This window comes from Myxocyprinus asiaticus, chromosome 8 (assembly GCF_019703515.2).
Source record: "Myxocyprinus asiaticus isolate MX2 ecotype Aquarium Trade chromosome 8, UBuf_Myxa_2, whole genome shotgun sequence".
Taxonomy (NCBI): Eukaryota; Metazoa; Chordata; class Actinopteri; order Cypriniformes; family Catostomidae; genus Myxocyprinus; species Myxocyprinus asiaticus.
This window is the reverse complement of record NC_059351.1, coordinates 2,635,001-2,648,958: the sequence shown is the minus strand read 5'-3', so window position 1 is coordinate 2,648,958 and position 13,958 is coordinate 2,635,001. Positions and strand designations below refer to the sequence as shown.

Sequence of the window (13,958 nt, the reverse complement as noted above, 5' to 3'; positions counted from 1 at the left end):
TCTCTTGCCTTCCTCGCTACAAGTCAGCAGATAAAGAGAGGCTAAAAGACAAACACACACACACATGTTGGTGCGGCTATCCTTATGAGGACTCTCCATAGACATTTTATACTGTACGAACTATAGATTCTATCCCCTAACCCTAAACGCATGCACGCACGCACTCACACACGCACTCACACACGCACTCTCTCTCACACACACACACACACAGCTGCTTGATTACTCGGCAGCAAAGTCATCCAACCATCAAGTTGACTTCCTCATTGAGGCAGGGCTGTGTTTGTAAAGACACAAGATAGTGTTCAAACTGGGTCAGGTCTGGGCAGCTGCACGGTCACTCTCTATGAGCGATATAATTGTCCACTGCTTTATTATGCCATTTACAAACAGCACAATCTGCACAGATTAATACCATTAAAAAATTAATCTCTATTTTTAACTACAACCCCAATTCCAGAAAAGTTGGGACAGTATGAAAAAAGGAGTGATTTGTAAATTATATTCACCCTTTGGTATATTGAAAGCACTACAACTACACATTACATGATGTTTTACCTTGTTTTTTGAAAATGTACAGTGATTTAGAATCAGATGATTGCAACATGCTCCAAAAAAGTTGAGACAGGCAATTTAAGACTAATAACAATTTGACGAGTTTAAATAACAAGGCGATGTGAAACAGGAGATGTTAAACATGAGGCAATCGTGTCATAGTATAAAAGGAGCCTCCAAAAACATCCTAGTCCTTCAAGAGCAAGGATCATTCGAGACTTGTCAATTTACCAACAGATGCTTCAGCAAATAATCCAGCACTTTGACAACAATGTTCCCCAAAGACAAATTGGAAGGATTTGGGGCACTTCACCCTCTACAGTGCGCAATATATTTAAAAGATTCAAGGAATCTGGTCAAATCTCGGTGCGTAAAGGGCAAGACGAAAACCACTTCTGAATGCGCGTGATCTCTGATCCCTCAGACATCACTGTCTTAAAAAACATCATTCATCTGTAATGGATGGGTTTGGGATTACTTTAGTAAACACCAAGTCAACACCATTTGCCGCTGCATCCACAGATGCAAGTTAAAACTCTACTATGTAAAGGAGAAGCCATACATCAACACTGTCCAGAAGCGCTGCCGACTTCTCTGGGCTCGGTCTCATCTTAGATGGAGAGTAGAACAGTGGAACTGTGATTTTTTTTTTAATCCGATGAGTCCACATTTCAAATAGTTTTTGAAAAACACAGCTGTCGTGTTCTCCGGGCCAAAGAGGAAAAGGGCCATCCGAGCTGTTATCAGTGTCAGGTCTAAAAGCCAGTGTCTGTATGGGCCAGGGGTGTGTCAGTGCCCGTGGCATGGGTAACTCGCACATCTGTGAAGGCAACATTAATGCAGACAGATATGTACACATTTTGGAGCAACATATACTGCCATCCAGCACCGTCTTTTCCAGGGACGTCCCGGAATTTTCCAGCAGGACAACTTCAAACCACATACTGGCCGGATAAGCAGAGAGTGCGGGTGCTAGATTGGCCTGCCTGCAGTCCTGATCATCTCCAATTTTGAATGTGTGGTGCATTATGAAGCACACCATACGGCAAAGAAGACCCTGTACAATTGTGCAGCTGAAGACCTGAATAATGGATGAATGGAGGAAAATTCCACTTTCTAAACTTAACAAACTTGCGTCTTCATTGCCTAAATGCTTAATAAGTGTTATTAGAAGAAATGGTGATGTTTCACAATGGAAAAAACTCGACTGTCTCAACTTTTTTGGAGTGTGTTGCAATCATCTGATTTAAAATGACTGTACATTAAAAAAACAATGAAATTCACAAGGTAAAACATCATATAATGTTTAGTTGTAGTGCTTTCAATATAGCAAAGGGTAAATATCATTTACAACTCACTAATTTTTGTTTTTATTAGCATTTTTCATACTGTCCCAACTTTTTTTGGGATTGGGGTTGTAACAGAACAGCATTTATCTGCATATTACAAATAAGCACCTACATCTTTTGCTCAACATCACCAATATACTCTCCTCTAATCCAGCCTTACTGTTGTCTTATGTCTGTGATGTCTAATCCTGACGTGTGTGTGTGATTTTTAGACATAGTATGGAGACACGGGGCTAATTGGTGCGCCTGCAGTACATTAGACAGACAGCTAGAGCCTCTTAAATAGTGTTCAGCCTGTGAGCCCCATTAACAGGGGATCTACTCTTATTAACCTTCAGGAGACACGAAAGAGGAGAATAGTGCGAGGCAGAGAGAGAGAACGAGAGAAAAGACAGGGGAACCGTAGAGAGAACGACACGGACTGTATGAAGGTATGATCCAGATAAAGGATCAAATAAACTTTGAATGTTAATTTAAAATAAGACATTTATCAAGTCTTTGCTTTTGTTGGCTTGTTTCTTGTCTTTTTTGGCTTAGTCAGGCAATAGTTTAATAGACATAAAGTGGTTTTGCATGAAAGTACGTCTTAAGGTAGCTGATTTCAGACCAGCTTCGAAGGTACCTTGATTCCTTTCTTCCTTTGGATACTGCCTGATAAGTCTGTATGTTCAAGGTTTCGGACGCAGGCCATCTCTTTATGAGACTTTCATACACCTAATGCACCTATGTTGTTTGCCTATAGTAGCGTGTACGATGAGATTAGATACAAGACAGAAGCTTGGAAAGCCAATTCCCGAGCTTGACAGGATATTAGCACTTCAGACAACAGGGAACTCCATTAAGGGAGAAATAAGTGTATCAACATCCCATGATTGAAACCTCACTCTAACATGACATCTCCTGTTCAGAGAGTGACATCTTTCTAGCCTGTCCTAGTCTTTCAAAGTGCTTCCATTGTGTGCTAAGGATTGAGAGATTATAAACCAGTTTTCCAGGCTGTTCTGGAATATTTGATTCTTACTGGTATCTCAAGTCTGAAATCCAGTTCTAAGACTATACTGTAACTATATCAGCATGTGGACATTTAGAAGCGAGTGTGTGAGTTTTTTGAGCAGACATCTCTGGCAGGGGTTGTCATCGCCACAGAAACACACAGCTAATGGGGGTGTCTAGGCTGTTACCAACAGTCTTTCAATTTCTAGACTAAGGACCCTATCACCTCAGAGCTCTACGCAAACTACGGGGGGCTTTTCCCAGTGCTGGGATCCTTTCTCACAACGGTGGCTTACTAAGAGAGAAGAGAAGGAGTGGTGGAGAGAGGAGAGGTGAGGTAAAGCAGAGTAGGAGACAGCCATTGGGTCGATTTAAGTAGGCAACGTTTAGACAGATGGCTCCAGTGCACAAGAATGCTCATAATGAATCCTAAACTCTTTTCCAAAACCAAATGAGCTGCCTCACTGCCCACTGCCCAGGCAGCTGCCTTGTAAAGCCCAAATTATACTTCAGTTTTGACATAAATACACAAATATTTGTTGCTTTTCCCCTCCACTCAAAGATAAGCCAAAGAAAGTGAAAGCTGCGTTAGTCATTACAACCAGAGTTGTTATTATTTCTAATTTTAAATTAGTTTTTATTTCTACATTTTCAATTTGTCCATTCAATTTAGTTTAGTTTTATCTAAAATGATGGGTGAAATACATTTAATGTAATTAATTAAATACATTTAATGTGTTTAATACATTTAATAAATGGTCATATTAAAACATTTAATAATGCCCATAAAATTGGGGCCTGGGTAGCTCAGCGAGTATTGACGCTGACTAACACCCCTGGAGTCACGAGTTTGAATTCAGGGCGTGCTGAGTGACTCCAGCCAGGTCTCCTAAGCAACCAAATTGGCCTGGTTGCTAGGGAGGGTAAAGTCACATGGGATAACCTCCCCGTGGTCGCTATAATGTGGTTCTCGCTCTCGGTGGGGCGCGTGGTGAGTTGTGCGTGGATGCAGCGGAGAATAGCGTGAAGCCTCCACACGTGCTACGTCTCCGCGGTAACACGCTCAACAAGTCACGTGATAAGATGCACAGATTGACGGTCTCAGACGTGAAGGCAACTGAGATTCGTCCTCTGCCACCCGGATTGAGGCGAGTCACTACAGTACTACACTTCACACTTTTCAGTCCTCCTGCTGTGTCCAGGTGTAGCCTACTTCCCTAAAGTCAAGATCAAACTCAACTTGGGCTGCCGTTTCGTTCTTTTCACATTATATTTAGTATGGATAACTAAATATAATGTGTGTTCTTCAATGTATTTTCAGACTTTTTTGCCATTGAAACGCAAGTGCCAGCTTTACAGGTAACACACAGAGGTTGTGCTACAAATATGTAACGGACTGAGCTGTACAATGTCCATCATGGCCTATTTCACCCGTCATATTAGTTTAAATGTCCCTGATAAGTAGTAAATGTGATTTTGTCTCGATATAGTCAACATTTTCAGTTAGAAATGACTTTGCATAGTAAGCGTGAGTCTGATAAAATGTGTTTTATTTAATAATTTGCAGAGTTGGGGAACGTACTTTTTAAAGTGTACTTGCGTTATTGATATTTCTGGATGAGAGCGGCAGAGCACGTCTGACGAATGGCGATCTCTTTCCCGCACACACATACAGCACGGGCGCTCGGGCGAGAAAGTTGCTGCTCTCAGCCACAATAGTCACACGTAAGGACATGTACGTGTGAAAACTGATGCACAGTATCAAATACACAGAATGTATGATAGTACTAACTGTAGAGAGCACATCAATATGAAGACAAAGCCAAATCCCAGACATTTAGAGGCAATTTTGAAATCCCAGCTGGACGCTTTTTTCAGGTCTGAAAAAGAGGACATGTCTGAGGAAAAGAGGACATATGGTCACCCTATTTTATGTTATTTTTTTGTTTGTTTTTCATTGCATCACAAATGCCACTGATTCTGAAAAAAATACCAAAGTCCAAAAGGCTCGAGTCCGAGTTAAGTCTGAGTAAAAAATGAATCCAAGTCCATAAAATTGGACTCGTGACTCGAGTCCGAGTCCAAACTCGAGTATATCAACTCTACTTAAGGCCAAAGTATATAGGGGTGTAAATTGGATGTTTCATCACAATACGATCTTACATCGATTCTCTTGGCCTACGATCCGATATTTGCCGATACTTCAAAGTCTGCCGCGATACGATTTGATTCGATTCAGGGCCCTGCGATCGATATTCCAATATTATGCGCCTATTTTACACAATCAATTCATTTTTTATTTATTTTATGGCCCTCAAATGCAACCAAAATATAATTTGAATATTTTATTGAGCTCTCTGAAAAGTGCAAATTTAGTATCCACATTGGGACATCCACAACAAAATAAGGTAATTCAGATGCTGAAAAACATTATACAGATAATAATATAAAAAATAACGTCACGCACAAGTGGTCATCAATCATTTGATTACAGCTTATTTTTCAGTTTACTCCAATTCAAAGTACTTACATACCCATGACTTGTTTCCAACTATCCGTGCTATGCGCGGTTTTCTTGGCTACAACTTCCAAAGTTGTAATGAAAAATTCTGTTACAGTTATCTGGGATAAATGTTAGTAAATGTGTTGATGTGTAAAGTCTTATAACTGATGCTAATGCTGGTGATTTCTCTTTCCCTCATAAGTGCTGTTCAGAATGTTGGCATTGTCAAGACTTTTCATATGATGGTTGAACTGTTCCATGGTACTTTTAAATAGCAAATGCTTATGTAAAATTCAAATGGGTCGCTCTGTGCTCAAACTTATGAGAGTTTGCATTTTAAGGAGCGCCCGGATAACACGCACACACTGATACTATCACCGCAACTTGCGTTTTGCGGGAAGCAGAGCGCAATTTGGCTTCACAGACCCTGCAGACATCCTTGTCCCACATGAAAATGAATGTAATAAGGTTGCTTCATCGCCTGACGGAAATGCGTACAAACGTGGCTGACATGAGAGTATTAAAATAAAGGTGCATCTTAAAAAAAATGTCTGTATTGATATTTACGCATTGTATTGATAACACTGGATCGTTGGTTATTGGATCGATGCATTGATCCAGATCGAAGGATCATTAAACCCCTATAAGTATACTATTGGTTGACCACAATGCAGATCGCTCCGCAGAAAGGATGCGTGATGTAAATTTCGTCATCAGCACAGTCCACGCAGACTAACCATATCCGGCGCAGACTAGCCAGATGTGGTCCTCGTCTGTGCACATCGTCTGCGCATGCACCTGCCATTGACTGTACTAAAAGAGTATCACAAAGCAACTCTTGTGGGCATGCATCGAACGTCTTCGTATTCGCTCGTGGTCAGAAGAGTATACACTGAAAAGCAACACGGTCGATTGGGTGCAAGCTGATACAGAACGCAGAAAAACTAAGTATACCAATGCCTTTAGCGTATGCATACAGTCGAATGCTCAGCCTTTCAAAGTATACTCCACTTGACGGTGCACGTATACACAAGCATTTGGTGCATACGTGCTACGACTCGTATGAGATACTGGATTATTTATCTTCAGGAGTTTAGACTTTATATTCCTTCAGACTCGAGTTATACACATGCAGGTATCTCCTGACCTTATTTGTGAAATAATCATGTTTAGCAGTACGCTGACACGTGAAAAATGAATGATTTTTTTAAAGCAGCATATCAAACAAAACGAGACGCTACTCTTTACACCCAAACAGGTTTCAATGAAAAAACATAGAGGTTTCAGTAACACTTTATTTTAATGTGTCATTGTTACACATATTACATGTATTTACTATAGCAATAGCAGTCAATTATGCGTAATTACAAGCAACTAACCCTAAACCAAACCCTTACCCTAACCCTAAACCGAGTACATGTTGTTAATTAGTAATAATCAGTAATTACTTGTGTAATTACACTGTAACAAGGCCACATTAAAATAAAGTGTAACCGAGGTTTTGTTGGCTCTGCGCCCGTAGAAGCGCTTGACGGAAATCGATGCCATGCTGTTATGTCACGTGACTAGGTGCACCAGAAGTTTAAGCCTTAAATGACAGTCTAGGGTGTTGTGAACAGTATTCAGTCTGTTTAAATTCATTTAAATTATGCGTTACGTATAGCGAAGCCAAAATACAACGTCCACGCATGTGGATATGGGGTCGCACGAGGATAAACGCAGTTTTAGCAACAATAACATTACAATAACACAATCATATAATAAGTAAACATTTCTAGCAGTGGATTTCCATCGAAAATAAAGTATAATACAGGTTATTCCTCCATTTAACCATTGCTAAGGTCAACTCGAGCTCACAGCTGATTGGTTTGTGTTTTCTGCAGATCATTTATGGCACTTTTCCACTGCACCTTACGGTTCGACTCGACTCTGCTCACTTTACTTTTCTGAGCTTGCTTTTCCACTGCAGTTTAGTGCCGCCTCAACATGGGTGGGATTATAGGCTGATCGTCATAGTTGCATCGCCCCATCCAGCTCTCATTGTATCCTCTCCTCGGCTACTAACGAGAGGAACATCTGCACCTCGTTTATTGACCACGGCGTGGTTTTGCACACAGCCATTTCTTTTTACAATTCGAAAGTCGCGTGAACAAATAATACTGCTATCGCTGTTGCTAACTTTAAAACTAGCGGGTTGATGTCCCGTGTCGCAAATCCTGTGATGCTGGTAGTGACGATTCTCTATGACCAATCAGTGATCTGCAGGGTTTTGACGTCACATTTAGTATCGGCTCGGCTCGCTTGGAACCTCGACCGAGGTGGCACTAAAACAGTACCAGGTACCAGGTACTATCCACAATGGAATACCTCCAAAAAGCGAGCAGAGTCGAGTCGAGTCGAGCCGTACCGTGCAGTGGAAAAGCCCCATTAGAATGTTCACTTCAGTACTTCCAGTGTAGACATCCTCAAGACTTGCGGCATGTAAATGGATGTGTCTGGTGAAGACAGGGTGTTAGAATTTGGCCAATTTGATGTATCGTAGTGGGCAGCATAATTAAGATGTTGTTCCTACCTTAAATGCCTTAAAATGTTGACTAAGTAGGCAGTTCACTGGGTTTGGAACAGAGCTCTAGTTACTGAGGAAGAGATCAGCCTCAGTGTGACTGTTATTGTATAAATCTGTTTTTAAATGAAGTCATCTTCAAACCCATCTAAATTCTTAGCCAATTTAGAAGTCTGATTAAACTCAAGAATTGAAGTCAGTTGATCAGCTTATTAGATCGCAAAACAAACTGTAAACTGAGTGTCTGTGGTTCAGAGACACCGTCTGTCGTGCAGAGTCGTTAGAGGAAATGTTTATATATTGTGTCAATGTGTGAATGTGCAGATCTTGCATATTGAAAGTGATGTTAGTCAGCAACAATGTCTGTGTGTGTTTGTGTTACTCACCACCTGCATGGCAGAGCTGCGAGGGGGGTGGGGTTCAATTAGCAGCTGGCAGGGCGTCTGCCCAAAACTTCTGATTTGAGACTCCACCGCCTGAGAAAGAAAGCAAAAGAGGGAGGAGGTTTATGGAGGGTTGGTAGCACTAATGAAGAGATATAGGATTTTAAACATCACCTTGAGAAAGTGGCAAACCAGTCCTGGACTATATCATCTAATACGGATTAAAAAAATGTGTGTGTGTGTGTGTGTGTGTGTGTGTGTGTGTGTAGTGGTGAACATAATGATCATAATAATGGCATAGCGTTCCACACAGTATGAGCTGAATTTGTGTGTGTTTTGTGTGAGAAAGTGTGTTAAAGCAACATAAGTAAAAAGTGTGTGCACTTGAGAGAGAGAGTGTGTGGAAAAGAGACAGACAAATAAAAGATATAAATATAGACAGGGTTTTCAGAGGAAGAGCATATACAAATGCAACATGATCACACGGGAATTCAGCATGTTGTTTCTGAAAATTCAAGTATCTTAGGATCAGACACATTATGCTGACTCATTGACAAGCGGCATCTCCCAACAGACATTTCTGTGTTAGCTTAAACGTGTTTACCTGGCTTATGGTGCGACAGGAAGCGCGTTGCGTCAGCAGCATGGGACACCCGGTTTCGCATCCCGCATTGAAACCAAGAAGTAATCGCATTCACATAATCAGTGCAAATCAAACGTGATTCAGAGGCTGCATTTTTTCCCCCAAACATTACATTTTTACTCAACTGATGCTCCACTGTTAGGTTTAGGTTTGGGGTTTGGGTTGGGGGGCACAGTTTATAAAACATGCATTCCTCTTCAATGTATTACATACTCCGCTAAAAACAACTTGCTTTTGGTGCCCCACCGTGGACATTTCACCTGGAAAATGGAGCTCACGCGTGGCCACACACCCAACAACACTTACCGCTTGGGCCACTGGGAGCATTGTTTCGAATTTCGGTAAGCACAGACCATTTTTAGCTAAAGGAAAGTTAACCTGCTGTTTCTGATTTCACTGTGACATCAGTCTAACAAACATGTGGTTTTGCATCTCTGTCTTAGTGCAAGTATCCCTCTATTCCACAGTCCAGTGTGGTCATGTTCGGCTGTGTGTGATGTGAGATCAGAGTGAATCTCAAATGGGATTTCCATGAGTAAAGAGGGAAACCATCCTAATCCTACACTACAGAGAGAGTGTGTGTGAGAGAGAGGTATGGCAGTAATGTCCAAGCTCTTGAATGACTGCTCTGGCTGTGTATGAAAGCGTCAGGAGGCTTTCCACGTCCCTCTCGTTGTATTTCTTTACTCTTCCGTCTCTCTCTTTTTCCACTCTGCTCAGCCAGCCCTTCTTTATATCAATCCTTAAAGTCTGTTTCTAACTCTTATTCTGCTTTTTATCTTTCTTTCCTCATCCCTCTCTCCTGCTTTGATCTGGTTCGGCCTACTCTGCTGGTAACAATAGACTCCACCACACAAACTCTTCTTTATATAGTGTAAATCCACTAGTGATCTCATTAGAGGCATTGATGGAACACAGATGACAGGACTACTGTGTCTGGAAATACCATTCTAAAGAAGTTGGGTTCAGAAGAGGCCACGCAAAGGAAGACAACCCGTTTCAGTTATATGATTGGGTGATTTCTACTCAAAGCTATGGACTTTTAAACTCTGTGTGACATCAAATCTTAATATTTGCCAAGTCTTTTCTGAGGTGTTTGGGAAAACCACCTTGCATCTGTATGGGTATTTTGCTTTTCAGTCAGTTTAATTTGAACCAGCAATGCTTTCTTGGATAAGGCATTTGTAATTCCATTGACTTTAGCCAGAGTATACTGTATAGATGCAAAATTTAGTTTCATTAACAAAAACAAGGCTGATAAAACAGATTGCCTCATTTACTGTAATGCTGTGTCCAGTGTGCTAATGTGATCCAGCAGTGTGGCGTTGGGGTTGACGTCAGAAACAGGATGAATGAAGGTCAAGCGCGTCAGGTTGGGACGGTTTGTTTAAGCTAATATGTGGATGCATCTTGCCCAGGCACCTGACCCTTCTTCATTAAATCCTCTCCTGACATTTACTACTGCAGGAGAGAACGAGGCAGTGCTCAGGTCAGAGCGTTCGGCCAATGAGGAGAGAAGGTTATATGGGTGCTAGTCATGCTAGGGGCAATCTCTTTAGGAGCACTAGTGCGTATCTGATGAGGTCTCTTTATATTCTACACATTTAAATGATGGAAATACCCCGTATGCACGCACGCACGCATGCACACACACACACACACACACACACACACACACACACACACACAGTCATGCTCCATGAGTCACCTGATTTACTCTAACCCTTGACAAGGCAATTTGGATGTACAACAAGCTGTGACCAAATTTTCTTATTTTGCATAATGGGGTCCCTATTAATTTTTAGAAGTGGTTGGGGGAAGGGTTTCTCTCTAAATCTAAGCCTTTTAAAGGTCAGATTAGTATCAGACTTTAGTATAAGCGAGGCTTGATTTGGAGGAAAAGGACTGTGTGTATGTGTGCTTGTCTTATTATTTCATGTGAAAAGGGAACCCTTTGTGCCTGTCATGTTCTTTTTTTGTGGCAGGGCAAAGACAGGAAGTAATCATCGTCTGAATAAACATGGCACAGTCTCCTTAGTGACCCTAATCTGCCATGAGACATTCCACACCACCTCATGGTCTGCACGCACATATACAGTACACATGTGGACGCATGGTTCTACATTCACAGGCTGCAATCAAAAACACAATCTCAGCTCCCTCTCTGTCCCAGATACTCAGGATGAAAAATCCCAGCCCTACCAAAACCAGTCCTGACCTTCAAGACCAAAAACCAAAACCTGAACCAGAACCCAGCAGTAAACAGCAGTTGGTTTCCCCACAACCTCTCTGAAAAGACCCAGATGTACCTGTTCTTTCCAGAAAACATATAAACACACTCACCTTTCTAAGAGTCACAAATACACCTACACACTTGTTTACTTATCTAATCTAACTCTACACACCAGGCCATGACATGAGGAACAGCTGAAAAACTGAAATCATACAAGGTAATCCTGAAGTAAAATCCAATTTAAGCTGGTAGCTGTGTTTTGGAACATAGCTGCTTCCTAGTTGGACACAAGCTGGTCCAAGCTTGACATTAACTGGCCCAATTTGGTAATTTCTAAGATGGTCATTGGCTGGTCCAAGCTGGTAGGCAGACAACAAACCAGCTACCAGCTGGTCATACCAGCTTAAGGTGGTGAAGTTGCTTTTTTTTGGAACATGGAAGCTGGTCAAACAGCTAATGACCAGCTTGAAATGACCATGTTGCACAACACAGCCAACCTCTTACGCTGGATTTTCTTGAAGGGAATAGGAAAAATTGTAGGGGGGAAAACCAAAACATGTATGCTCACCATTAAAGGGATTAGTGGCTCACAATTTCACCACTGTTCAGATATACATTCTCTCACACTCTCTTATTCTTTCTTTTCTTATGCATTCTGTCCTTTCAAAAGTTTTTATCCCCCCACCCCCCAAGCATGTTTTTTACAGTGTGAATGCTGGCACGGCTGTGTGAATTTATCGATCTCCTAATGGCCGGTGGATGGGGGAGTGGCAGTCAGGCGTAAGGAATCCTATTTAACCTCTGCTTATTAAACAGGAAGTGTGCAGGGTAATGGGCTGAACTATAGAGATGACCGGGGCAGATAGGCAATGAATCTGCATCAGATAGAAGTATAAAGAGATAAAGGGAGAGACAAATGGAGGGACAAGGGCAAAGAGGTAGGAAAGGAATGAAAGATGGAGAGAATGAATGGCTAGTGGAAGGGATAGATGGACAGGGATGAACAGATAAAAGAAAGGAAGCATGCAGTGAAGGAAGGAGCTATAAAGGGATAGCAAGAACACCTAAATGAGAATAAGGTGAGATGAGTCATTAATCAGAAACAGAGGCCTCAGTCACTGAGCATGAAGGACAGGAAAACTGGAGCCATTCCGACACCAACTACTACTCTATTGCTAACTGTGGTGAGGAGGAGGGCGTGGCCGGGCTGTGAGTGTGCGCGTCTGGTGCTGAATGGCCCAATCAGCGGGAGAGAGATAAGAGGAGTCGTCGGGAGTGCTGGAGAGAGAGAGAGAGAGACACACACACGGAGCTGTGTATGTGTATGTTCGTTTGTGTTTTGTGTTGTGTTTTGTCGTTGAGCATTGTGTTTGCTGTTCAGCCGGTTCCCGCCACCTCCTTGCCTGTCCTTTAACTGTTACAGTGGTGCCGAAACCCTGGAGGGAGGAGGGATGCACTGTCGCGGAGTCCTCGTCATTGCTATCCTCCAGGGGAGCAGCCGTCTGCCTGGGGACGGAGGGGTCGCTGCCAGCCGCCAAGAGCCGGAGGAACCACGGCCATCTGCCGAGAAGGGGAGGAGCGGTTCCATCCACCAGGGGCCAGAGGACTCGCTGCCGTCCGCCGGGGGAGGAGCGAGCTGGCGTCCGCCAGAGGAGCAGTTGAGGACCGGGCGATAGCGCATTCTTCTCTCTCTCTGTGTGTGTCTCCGCTCACCCTTTCCCTCTCCCCACGCTTCCCCTCGTCTGTCCCCCAGGTTCGCAGGAGGCGTGGTGGACCTCCAGCTGACAGAATGGCCGGAAGAGCAGCATCTCCCCATGGGGGGGTGATTTAGTCATCAGGCGGGGTGTGATGAGGAGGAGGGCGTGCATCTCTCTCCATCACGGCCTGGCCACGTTGCATATGTGTCTGTCTTTGTTTACGTTTATTTTAAGTTGAGTTTCTCATTAAAACTTTATGTTTACCGTTCAGCCGGTTCCCGCCTCCTCCTTACCCGTCCTTATACTGTTACACTAACATTCGCTACCTTCAAACCCACACAACTCCTTCAAGAAAAGGATATTTGACTATGTGACATCCACAGCATAGATGCCATATTTAATTAGTAGCAAACAAGGCTGTGGGGGAAGGAAGCAGGAAGTTGTTTCTTGTGGAAACATGCAAAAATGTATTTCCAATGTTTCATCGGCTGGACAATCGACACCCAGATACACAATACAGTAGAAAACCATATTACTTGGCTCTCTGGAATTCTTCATTTGGATTGGATAATAGTGGCATTCTGAGGTGAAATATTTTGTATAAGGACTGCTAAACTTCATATTTGACTGTTGACTCTGCAATCACTTCTCACATAATACAATTATTTCAACTCAAATCAATACTTTATGTCCATTTATTTATTTGGTAAGTAAATAGCCGTGTTGAATATGTAAGGCATAATGTAAAATCAGCTGGTCATTATCACAAAATAAAACTCTTCAAGATGATACAGGACCTGTTTGTGATAATGACTGGCTGACCATACATTATGCCATCTTCAACAAACTGCACTTCTTTACACTTCTGTAACTGTACCCTCACAGCCTAGTTTTTATTCGTGTCCAATTAATTACAGTGACAACTCGATAGTACAGGGGTTTGAAATTATCTGGCTCACAGTCCTGTTCGGCTCACATCCAGGATGATGATGTAAGGAATAACAGGGAAAAAAAAAAGTACAAACAAAGTCCTCATCCC

The 13,958-nt window shown here is 42.4% G+C and overlaps 1 protein-coding gene across 2 annotated transcripts in view; it reads right to left on the bottom strand.

Annotated features, from left to right (window-relative positions):
- The window catches only part of lrba (LPS responsive beige-like anchor protein), a 329,573-nt gene that overhangs the window by 37,365 nt on the left and 278,250 nt on the right, over positions 1-13,958 (bottom strand). For both annotated transcript variants that reach the window (XM_051704960.1, XM_051704961.1), the window contains exon 48: positions 8,350-8,439. In XM_051704960.1, coding sequence (XP_051560920.1) covers positions 8,350-8,439 — 90 coding nt within the window. The remainder of the gene's footprint in view (positions 1-8,349; positions 8,440-13,958) is intronic.